Below are 12,004 nucleotides of genomic sequence, written 5' to 3'. Positions count from 1 at the left end.
CCTCCTGTGGTCCCCAGAAGTAGCTGGATTCATCCTGCTCTCACTGCTGTGGCCCCCAGGCTCATCTCATTGTTAGCCATGTCAGTAGACCAAAGGAAGAGTCAGTGGGAGCCAGCTCAGTGACCCTTTCTGTTTTTTCTTTTCCTGTTATACAAGGCTTACACAGAGTAGCAGGAATGGGCTAGGGACTTTGGAATAAACCCCGATTCAGTCTCAATGAATAAATGAAACTGAGACAGGCACTTCCCTTTAATAGACTTTAATATCTTCATCTACTAAATGGAATGACTAAACTCTTAGAAAGAAAAGAAATAATCTCTTTCATGATTCTTTTATCCTTATGAGGCTGGGTTTTTTTCTTTCTTTTTTTTTTCTCCTCCTCCTCCTCCTTCTTCTTTTTTTATTTTAATGTAGGCTCCATGCCCAGTGTAGAGCCCAACATGAAGCTTGAACTCATGACCAGGAGATCGAGACCTGAGCTGAGATCAAGGGTCAGATGCTTAACTGACTGAACCATCCAGGTGCCCCTGAGGCTGGGTTTCCTGAGAACAGAGACCATATCTTATTCAGATTCACATTTAATAAACAAGTAAGGGGTATTGTCATTCCCAGTTTATACCTAAATCAACAAACCAAATTTTTCCTTCCTCAGGCACTGACATTCAACTACTGTCTGCTTATGTGGTCATCAGGTACCTAAACAAAGAAGTGAACGGATTATTTTTATGCACTGCCCTCTCTTTGCTTCCTCATAGCAATGGTTTCTGTGTGAAATGGACTATGTGAATTAATGAAAAGACCAAGTCCATTCTGGACTTCAGGATAATTGTGAAAAATCAGGCACCAATTCCCTCCCTTCATTTTGCTCAGAGCACCTTTCTTAACACATGCTCGGGGTGGATGGGAAAATGTACTCATTGTCATATCACCTCAGGCATGACTCACATTTCTTCAGAAACTTTGGTTTATCACAATGAAGTTGGCAGAAGGTGTGACCTGTGCCATTGCTGGCAGTCAAGCATATGGAGCAAAATAGCTGTTCCAATGAAGGAAAGGGGATCGGAAGCAATGCCTGGGTCTGTCTTAGAAGGAAGCAGGTGAGGTGGGTATTGCCATGAAGTGTGATTGAGAACAAAGCCTTGGAAGAGTCTCTCTCTTCCTGTTCTCGGTCTCTCCACTAAAAATCTCTTTCCTCACTGATAACCCAAATTCCACCATTGGTGATTTCCTGAATGGACTGAGAATTGCCCCCACTTTGACACTTCCTCACATGGGTGTGGGTGTTGAGTCTCATTGACCTTGGAGCATCTCTGTCCAGCTGACTCTCTGTTTGGCTTTTTTCCCATTCCTATCAGATAGGCAGTCTGCTCTACCTTCCTGCTAAAGTCCCCACCATCAACTTTATCATCCAGGGCTCTCCCTACCCACAGCCACTAGACTGCCTGAGGAGGAGGCACATGCTCGCCAGCCTCCCTCTTGGCTACAAAACCTCTTCGATTTAGGTTGTTGTCAATCTCTAAGATGGGGACTAACAAAAATAACAAACAGAGGAGACAACAGAGAAATTCAGAAGTCTTCCAAAGGTATCAACCTGGTTTATAGTTCTGGAGTCTTTTTCTGAGTCCTTATTTCTCCTGTACGCCTCATTTATCCCCCAAGCTGAGAGACCAGTCAAACCTTCACATCTCACCGTCTCTTCTCTCCCTCTGCTCATTTTAAAGACACTGTTGGAGTTGAACAATAGAAGCTTTAGTCATTCTTCCAACCAGTATTTATTGAGTACCAACATGTCCCAGGCACCATCCCAGGTGCTGGGAACACAGTGTTGATTATAATGTTTACAGTCAAGGGAATGAAGACGAGCAGTAAACAAGCAAGCCAACCAGTACACCTGATAATCAGTGGCATGAAGGTGACCGGTAAGGGCTGTGATGAAGGGTGACAGGAGGCAGTGATATTTAAATTAAAACATTAAGGATGAGAAGAAGTCAGTCCTGGAAAGAGATGGGGGAAGAGAAATGCAGAACGGGAGAGGGGAAGGGGCCAAGGCAAAGCCCTGTGTTTGGAAAGAGCTGGGTGTATTTGAGGAAGAGAGAGAAGACCAATGTGGCAGTGAAGTGTATAGGGGAAGAGTGACACAGATGAAGTTGGGGGTTAAGGAGGGGTGAGAAGACACAGGGTCTGGGGGTTTATAACATGTTTGCTTTGATAATAAAAACCAGGGGTCTCAAGCAAAGGACAGACATGGTCTGTGTGTACTTTTGAAAAGTCACTCTGGCAGAAAATGTAGGTGGAAAAATGTAGGTGTTTACGTTTTCAAAATGTGCCTTGATGGGCTGGTTAGGACTACCTCATCTTGATGATTTACCACTGAAGGGAAAGATGACACCCATCTCTGTACTGACAATGCCTCCTGCGGGAATTGGAGGTGTAGCCCAGACATGTACCTCAACTTTGTGGAGACTTCATTCTTTCCAGGGTGAAGGGTGCAGGAAACAGAGGACCTGGAGCTAAGTCTTGACATGGGAGAAGACACTGAAGGCAGAAGAAACTGGGGCAGCCAGTGAGGATATGAAAACAATCTTTTTAGTGCACCTCCTTGTAAAGCTTGAACTCTTGGAATCTCCTTTCCTAGTAGTTCTTTTTTTTTTTTTTTTAAGATTTTATTTATTTATTTCACAGAGAGAGAGATCACAAGCAGGCAGAGAGGCAGGCAGAGAGAGAGGGAGAAGCAGGCTTCCTGCGGAGCAGAGAGCCCGATGTGGGGCTCGATCCCAGGACCCTGAGATCATGACCTGAGCTGAAGGCAGAGCCTTAACCCACTGAGCCACCCAGGTGCCCCTTCCTAGTAGTTCTGAGATGAGATTTCTACCATATCCCCTAAATTTAGATTTCCTTTCCTAACAAGTCTTATGGATTATTGAACAGAACTCTCTAGACTTCACTCATTTTCCCAGTTATATCTTAACCTGGGGAAGTTAAGCATGATTGGAATGGTAGAAAGCATTCAAAAATTTTTTGTTGTGTCAATACTAGAGACCCAAGAGGAGTGTAATAAGTGAATCTGGCTGAGAATCACGAGGTGATTGTCCTGGCCAGCCAGCTATCCCAGCACTAGGCTCTAGGCAACATTTGGTAGGCTGGCATGCCATTAGGATGCTAAATCTACAGAATTTGCTCAGAAATACTCTAAGAAGTGTCTGGGGAGGTACCCCTCAGATCCTGCCATCCTTCCCCGATGCTTTTGCCATTTCCAAGCAGAGGGAGGCTGGAAGGCTTCCAAAGGAAAGCTAAACAGGAAGCATATAATTTCCAAGGAGCTGACAGATCACTTTCAATCAGACCGCTTGGCTCTCATAACATTTCCGAGCTCATTCTCGGAGAAACTCTCTCCCTTGTCAGCTAAGGCTCTGCTAAGAGGATTTACTCCCACGGCCTCACTTGGCAAAGCTACACAGAAGACTACTAAGTCTGCATCCCTAGGCTTAATTCTTCTCCACCATTCCAGAATCCAGTTTTCAACTGCAGGCTTGTCATTTCCTGGATACTCCACCAATGTCTTTCAGTCAACGCATCCCAAACCAACTCATCATCTTCCCCTCTCCTGGTTTTCCTGTTTCTGTTAATGGAATCACTGTTCCCTCTGCTACCCTGGCTGGAAACATCTGAGTCATACTTGACTCATCCTTGTCTCTTATTCTCTAGATCAAACCAACTGCCGAATCGTGTAGTACCCATTTCCATGACGTCACTTGAATTTGTCCCCTCCTTCCTATTGCCGCCATCTCTCCTCGGTGTGGGCTGTCATTACTTTTCCCTCGACAGGAACATCCTCACTTCTCCCCTCACTAATAACCCACCACCATACTTGCCGACATAAGGCTTCTCACACACAGATTGACCACCTCGCTCTTGTACAGGCAGCCCACCATGGTTTCCACATTAAATAAATATAAACTCTCTTTTCCCTTATAAGTCACAATTCCTTTCCCAATACTCCATGTTCAAGGGAAACTTAGCCATTCCTGGCATAGGACATGACTCTTTCTTCCTTTCTGGAACCCTTTCAGTAAATGATCTTGTGAAAAAGAACGATCTTGTTATATGACTTAATTCTGTACTTATGCAATTAGATGCTTGTTTTATCTCCTTAGGAGCTTCACTGTTCCTCTGTTATTTGCCTCACATGAAACTGGAGCACATGCAGCTACCTGGGGCTGTTCTAAGAGCTTCATCCATGTGAAAAAATTTAACTCCTGTAACAATTCTAATTGTAGTCTCCATTTTACCAGTGACAAAACTGAAGTGCAGAGAAGTTGAGTGACGTGCTGAGCTTCCATTAGTGACACGTGCTTAGCTTGCCAATAAGTGGCAGAGCCAGGAGTCAGATGCACGCAGCCCATGCTCTTAACCAATGAACTCACATCATCTTTGTTTACCTGCCTTCCCAATATCATGGCTGGGATTTAGCTGATGTTTTATAACTCAACTGAGGCTTAAGGCATGTGTCCATTAATGGTCAGAAATATCAGTGGTAGGCTGGCTGTGCTAATGTAAGTTGATATCAGGAGCTGACTTAAGGTGTTTCCCAGGAAATCACTAGGAAGATGAGAAACATCATTGTGCTATTTTTTCCCCTTACTTATTCTTTTTTTCCTTCTTCTTATTCCAGTACATGGGCTGTATTGAAGTACTGCAGTCAATGAGGTCACTGGATTTTGGAATGAGAACCCAAGTTACAAGGTAAGAGAACAAAAATGGGAGAGGCTTTGGAGGCTATAGTTTAAAGTCAGAACAGTTTCTCCCTGTAGGAACTTCATGCAAGCTTTCAAATCTACCACGGGCTTTTATTTATGGCTGGAAGGTAGAACATAGCCCAGTGACCTTGGGTGAGGGCCTCATCATGTGAAAGACTTCCCAGCTGTGTGGTGGAGCATCTACAGTCCATATAAGAACCGATAAGATGATGAAGTCATAGAAATCTCTGGTTTTCCAAGTACCAACAGTATTTAAGAGTATGTCTAGACATTGACCATTACAGAACCTCAGACCTGTTGAAGAAGTTGCTGAAAAGAAGACCACGGAAGAGCTCTCTGTATCAGAAAGCCCAAGTTCTCCCCATTTATGAGGCATAGAACCCTCTTGCTCCACTTGCATCTTCTTCCTGTGTGTACAGTGAGCTGCGTGGGGTTGAACCAGGGGAGCCTTACCCAGCATAGGGGAAGAACCAAAATCATGATTACACAGAGCACAAGTGAGAAGCAGAAATACAAGGCATGGGTCACTAAGGTCAAGCTCAAGGCAAAAATGGAAAGAGGAACAGGCAAGTGTCCAGACTGGTAACTGGGAGAATTGTGAGGTGAGGGGATGAGGTGAGAGGACTGGGTTGATGTGAGTGATTCAGGATGGAGCCTTAGGCATCTTTTCTACGTGGTGTCACCATGTGTCTCATGGATAAGCCACAGTGCCCATCTGCATCTGTGGTGGCAGGCCACCCTTTCCAAAGGTGAATGTTCTCATTGTGAAGACAGGATAACTCTTCCTAATGCTCATCCCATGAAATTGTGGGCCTAGAGAAAATGTCCCGTGGTTCAAAGTTTTGAGAAAAGGAATCACATTGCTCTTTAGGAGAGTGGCAGTATACAAGAGAATATTAAAAACCCTGAGAAGTCCTGTGTAGCAGTTTAAAAAATTCTCTCACTAGATTGTCTAAACTTATTTGGCCTCAGGATCCCTTTTTTCATGTAACATAAATGAACATCCCACGTATCCTTAGGGTTCCATGAAATGCACTTTAGGAAATGCTATTTTGGACTCACTAGAATGCATTCTAATCCGTCTTCCCAAATTTCTCACCAACCCCCAGTATTCCCTACGGGGCCACTCAGATGAAATCTAATTCTACTTCTTTTGTCCTCTTGGTGGCTTTCTCAGTTCTGGGCACACAGAGGAGGCTCAATGGAGATTACTGAATAAATACATGGTTCTACCTGACTGCATCCTGGGATTTGGAGATAGCTGCATTTCTTCTCTTCTGAGTTTTCTCTTTCTCATTCTCAGTCCCTTCAATTATTCTGCAGGTGACCTGGTATCTAGATGACTTTCTCCCATATTAGTCCTACTTCGGTTGTGTATAGGCTTTATTTTCATCCCCACGATCCTTAACTTGGAGAAAACCCTTTCTCCAATCTTGAGCAGATTACAGATGGGAGGAAAAAAGTAGCTATGCCAGGTACCTGGGTTAAGGGCACTGGACAAAGGAATGCCCCCTGTCTTTACCTGAGGATGACTGTTTTTTTCTGTTCATTCTCCTACTTATTTTCTTTCACTCAAAAATTTATGGAGTGCCCATTAAGTGCCTGAAACTGTTCAAGAATTGAGGCTGCAGAAGCGTCTGACCTCATGGAGTTCATGTTCTAGCTGGGGAAACAAGACTATAGCAAGGAAACAAATAAATATACAATAGAGTTTCACATAGTAATGAGTGCCATTACCATAATAATAAAGCAGGGTGAGGGATAGAGATGTAGGGGGTGGGCTTTTATTTTTTAATTTTTTAAAAATTTGTGTATAGTTGACAAATGTATACATTTGTTATACAATGTTACATTAGTGTCAACTGAACAACACAGTGATTCAACTTCTCTATACTTTATGCTGTGCTCACCTCAAGTGTAGTTACCGTCTGTCTAGAGGCTTTTGAAATTTATTTTCTAGTTATAAAAAGACTGTATGGTTACTGAGAACATTTGGAAAATACAGAACAGTATGAAAAAAGAAAATCACTCATAAATCTCACCTAAGATAACGTCTACCAATATTTTGTCTTTTGGAATACTTTCTGGTCTTTCTTTCATACATGAAAGTACAATGATTTTTTTTTTTATAGAAAATCTAGAAAATAGGGGCACCTGGGTGGCTCTGTGGGTTAAAGCCTCTACCTTCGGCTCAGGTCATGATCTCAGGGTCCTGGGATTGAGCCCCGCATCGGGCTCTCTGCTCAGCGGGGAGCCTGCTTTCCTCTCTCTCTCTCTCTGTCTGCCTTTCTGCCTACTTGTGATCTCTCTCTCTGTCAAATAAATAAATAAAATCTTAAGAAAAAAGAAAATCTAGAAAATAGTTGATACTACTTCTATCATCTTGAACATTTCTCTGTTACTCAATATTCAAAACTATTATTTATTGTAACACAATGTGCATAACTTAAAACTTACCATCATAACATTTTTAAAGTGTACTGTTCAGAAGCATTAAGTACATTCATGTTCTTGTGCAACTGTTACTTACCATCCATCTCCAGAACTTTCTCATCTTTCCAGATCGAAACTCTGTACTGAATAAATAATCTCCTCCTCCCCTTCTCCCCCAGCCCAGGGCAACCACCATTCTACTTTCTGTGTCTATAAATTTGACTACTTCTAGATACCTCATATAAGTGGAATCATGTAGTATTTGTCCTTTTGTGACTGATTTATTCCATTTAGCATAATGTCCTCAAGGTTTCAAACAAGACCAAACCGTGGAACTGTTTTGAAGCCATTTGTTGCGTGTTGCTGAATTGTTCTGCAGCAGAACTGACTACTTGATATTCTTCCCTCTCAGCTACATAGTATCTTTTGTTTTTAGTATCGATTTTTTAAATCTTTGTGAACTTGAAAGTCTGTATTTTCCTATCGTTTAGCAATTGGTAAAAGATTATTTTTTCTGTGCCATGAAGATTCAGTTTATAACTAATGTACACACCCCAGGGAAGGTGCCCGGCATGCATCTGGATGTTATTCCTTGTAGACGAGCCCATGAGTGATTCAGGCACACCTCACTGTGCTCTGGGCAGAGTTGTGCAAGTTCAAAGATTTCTCTAAAATCTCTAATTCCTACCATTTCCCAGATACTTACTTTTTTTCCTTCTTTATTTCATTCTCCTTTCTTCATTCAACTTACATGTATTTTGACATTCGGCCACTTTTCAAGTTGTTTTGTTACCAGTTGTCTCAGGTGTTATCATTAAAACCTTAGGTTTAATCAGGTTTTAAATTATTTTAAATCTAAAGTTCACATGCTCGTGAAGGTCATATAACTCATAATCCTAATTAATAAGAGAAGAAAGATTTCACTGGACTAGTTAGAATAAAGAAAGGACTTTATTTTGTATGACCACAGCCATCTCCCTCCCCTTACCATCAAACATAAATGTAAAATCAATCAGGTGTGAGTGCTGGTCAACTAGTGTGTCTAATTGCCACCGTGAATACAAACGATATTTCAGGCTGATGTCCCACTCATGATAAATGGTCTCATCATCTCCAAATTAGTTAATACATTATTCCATACAATAGGGAGAGAGCAATGGGAAATTCCAGATGACAAAGGAGGAGCCATGATTAAGATCTAACAGGGGGGTCAGCATTTGAAACAGAGAAGAAAGGTGGAGTTGAATTTTTCTCTTCATGACAGACCTTTCTGCCAATTGTTTGAGGGGTAAATGCACAGGACTTTTAGAACACAGAGAGTCCTCAAATAGAGCAGAGAACAATGAAAAGGACAAGAGGCCATTCACTTTCTCAGCGTTTCCCTGGATCATACTCCTTTCAAACCTTCCATCACCCCCCTCCCACCTTGACTCCAGATTCAGTCCCCAAAGGGACCCCGTGGGTGGTTTCTACTGTTGTTCCACCACTAATTCTCACCCAGGCATTTATCCTTCAGACTGATTTAGGACCAGGTATCAGTTTTTAGTAACCAGGTATTCATGCAAATGGGCAAAGAAGGAGATCTTCCTGATAGAAAAGAGAAACACGATCATTAGAACAAAGGCCCACAGCCACAGTTGTCTTCAAATGTCTAGAAGACAATATCAAGAGGAAATGAGAGAAAAATCATGCTAAGGATGATAGTGTCATCTGCTCTCTTCAAAAAGGAATTTCTATCCTGGTTTTAAAAACAAAGCTAAAGAAAACAAAATGCCTCATTCGCTCTAAAATCAGGGTGCGCACACACACGCACACACACTCACACAAAATAAGTCAGGTCACTAAAACCTTAAGTCTGTTTTCCCTTCTTTGAGTGAGCATTCACATCAGGCGAAGAAGAAAAAAATCTTCCATCTCTCCCTAAGGATGCCTCCTTCTTTGTATCTAGGTGGGAACTCGCCTCAGATATGGAAGGAGGGATAAACAACATTTCAGAGTAAACCCAGTAAGTGGAGCTGGTGGAACAGGGCTTGACTCTCAACCCCAAAGAACAGAACTTCATAGGAAGCTGTGGAGGGGACATCTGGTTCATCACATTCTTTTTTCCCCCTAAGAGTGGGATCGGTTGTTTTAATGGCAAGTTTTACTTCTTGGTAATGAGAAAGCTGAGTGGAAAATTCATAGCTCTGGTGTAGAGCACAGCTACGTCACCTTTGGGCCACGGGACTAGATTATCATCACTTTCTGTGTAGCAGCTTCACCTTTTTTTTTTTTTTTTAAGATTTTATTTATTTATTTGACAGAGATCACAAGTAGGCAGAGAGACAGGCAGAGAGAGAGAGAGGAGAAAGCAGGCTCCCTGCTGAGCAGAGAGCCCCATGCAGGGCTCGATCCCAGGACCCTGGGATCATGAGCTGAGCAGAAGGCAGAGGCTTTAACCCACTGAGCCACCCAGGCGCCCCTACCTTTTTTTTTTTTTAACTAACATATAATGTATTATTTGTTTCAGGGGTACAGGTCTGTGAATCATCAGTCTTACACAATTCACAATGCTCACCATAGCACAGACCCTTCCCAGCGTCCATAACCCAGCCACCCTATCCCTACCCCTGCACCCTCCAGCAACCCTCAGTTTGTTTCCTGAGATTAAGAGTCTCTTATCATTTGTTTCCCTTTCTGGTTTCATCTTGTTTCATTTTTCCCTCCCTTCCCCTATGATTCTCTGTCTTGTTTCTCAAATTCCTCATCTCAGTGAGATCATATGATAATTGTCTTTCTCTGATTGACTTATTTCTTTTAGCATAATACCCTCTAGTTCCATCCACGTTGTTACAAATAGCAAGATTTCAGTTTTTTTATGACTGCCTACTATTCCATTATATATATACACCACATCTACTTTATCCATTCATCTGTTGATGGACACCTAGGCTCTTTCCATAGGTTGGCTATTATGGACATTGGTGCTATAAATATTTGGGTGCACGTGCCCCTTCAGATCACTACATTTGTATCTTTGGGGTAAATACCTAGAGGTGCAATTGTTGGGTCGTAGGTAGCTCTATTTTCAACTTTTTGAGGAACGTCCATACTGTTTTCCAGAGTGGCATTCCTACCACTAGTTCATCGCATTTATCACAGGGTGTCATTTACTTCAAGGGGCAAAGTACATTGTTGGTGGGAGGGACCTCAAGATCATGGTCTCACTACTCAATCCTCTTCCTGTATTTATTGCCTTACGTTTGTAACTCATATTTAGTAATAAAATCAGCCTGGCTAAGCACAAGACTCCAAACACAGGATTTGCCCACACCAGGCTCTAGGACAGCTGGGAAGCAGCAGCTGGCTGTGGGTTTGCCTCATCCCTGTGATTGCCATCCCTGGGGGTCTATGAAGGAAGATGGGAAGTTGTTAGACAATGGGTGGTAAATGTTCCCTTTTTAGGGTCCTGGCTTGGGATTCATTTTCTCTAGCCTACTGTAAAGGGCTGAACATCATGGATTAATTTATCTGCCCCATTCCGTTCCATTCCATTCCATGGGGGCAAAAAAACCTTGAGTGGTGTTGTTTTTCAAACTGCTGCTATAGACACAAAGCCTGCTATTTGTGTGATTTGGTACTAGCTAAAGCAATGGGGAACCCGAGATCATAACTCAGAGGATATTGTAATTGGACCAATTTCCTGTTTGAAACATTACTGCTAATGAACACGATTCTGCAAATTTAATTCACTATCTTGAAATTTTGATTCTTTGGCTTCAACAGGATGTTAAGCAGTTCTTCAGAGACCAATCCATACTGTGGGTGGGTGTGGGTGTGTGTGTGTCTGTGTGCACGCACGCTCACACTAGCAACCATTTGATGCAAAGCAGATCCACAGTGCAGCTGAACATTTACATAAAGGCCTGTGTTTGTGGTTTCTAAGGCATGCGAATGTGAGGAGGGCAAGTATTCTGTAGAGGTCAAATATCTATGTTTGGTGACTAAATTAAGGTATCTATTTGAAAATAGGCTGGCATTTATCTAAATGTCCTGAGGATTAGAGGAATGAGATAGGTTGCAGCTACCCAGGAACAAGTGTGTGTATCTTGGAGTACCTGGGGCACCTTGGTGGCACAGTCCGTTAAGTGTCCGTTTCTTGGTTTCTGCTCAGGTTGTGATCTCAGGGTCATGGGATTGAGCCCGGATTCGGGCTCCACGTTCAGCACAGTCTGCTAAAGTTTTTCTCTCTCGCCTTCTCCCTCTGTCCTCTCTCTCTCTTGCTCTCTCTCTCTCTCTTAAGTAAGTAAATAAATCTTTTTTTTTTAAGATTTTATTGTTTATTTGACAGAGAGAGATCACAAGTAGACAGAGAGGCAGGCAGAGAGAGAGAGAGAGAGAGGGAAGCAGGCTCCCTGCTGAGCAGAGAGCCCGATGCGGGACTCGATCCCAGGACCCCGAGATCATGACCTGAGCCGAAGGCAGCGGCTTAACCCACTGAGCCACCCAGGCGCCCAAATAAATCTTTTTAAAAAACTTAGAGTAACTACTGAATCTGGTGTGTGGGTTCTTTTTTGACTTCTGAGGAGACCATTGGAGTCAGTAGGATTGTAGCCCACATGGCATATGAAATAAAGACTGCCAGATGTGGGTAGAGAGGACTGAGTCTCTTAACTTGCCATGCAAGGAAACATTCCTCGATGAAGAAATTTACAAGGAGAGTGGTAAGGAGAAAAAAAAATTGGTCAGGAAAGAATGTTAAGACCCGAGTGAGGGTCCAGTGTCCCAGGGTCAAGGTTTATAAACTTTGTCAGCTGGTGAGAACAGTTACAATA

General features: G+C 42.6%; 1 protein-coding gene across 3 annotated transcripts in view; it reads left to right on the top strand.

Annotated features, from left to right (window-relative positions):
• SHC4 (SHC adaptor protein 4) overlaps positions 1 to 12,004 on the top strand; it is a 136,015-nt gene that overhangs the window by 36,150 nt on the left and 87,861 nt on the right. For all 3 annotated transcript variants that reach the window (XM_047738069.1, XM_047738070.1, XM_047738071.1), the window contains exon 2: positions 4,673 to 4,743. In XM_047738069.1, the coding sequence (XP_047594025.1) occupies positions 4,673 to 4,743 (71 nt within the window). The remainder of the gene's footprint in view (positions 1 to 4,672; positions 4,744 to 12,004) is intronic.

This window comes from Lutra lutra, chromosome 7, assembly GCF_902655055.1.
Source record: "Lutra lutra chromosome 7, mLutLut1.2, whole genome shotgun sequence".
Classification (NCBI taxonomy): Eukaryota; Metazoa; Chordata; class Mammalia; order Carnivora; family Mustelidae; genus Lutra; species Lutra lutra.
This window is presented reverse-complemented; position numbering and strand designations above follow the sequence as displayed.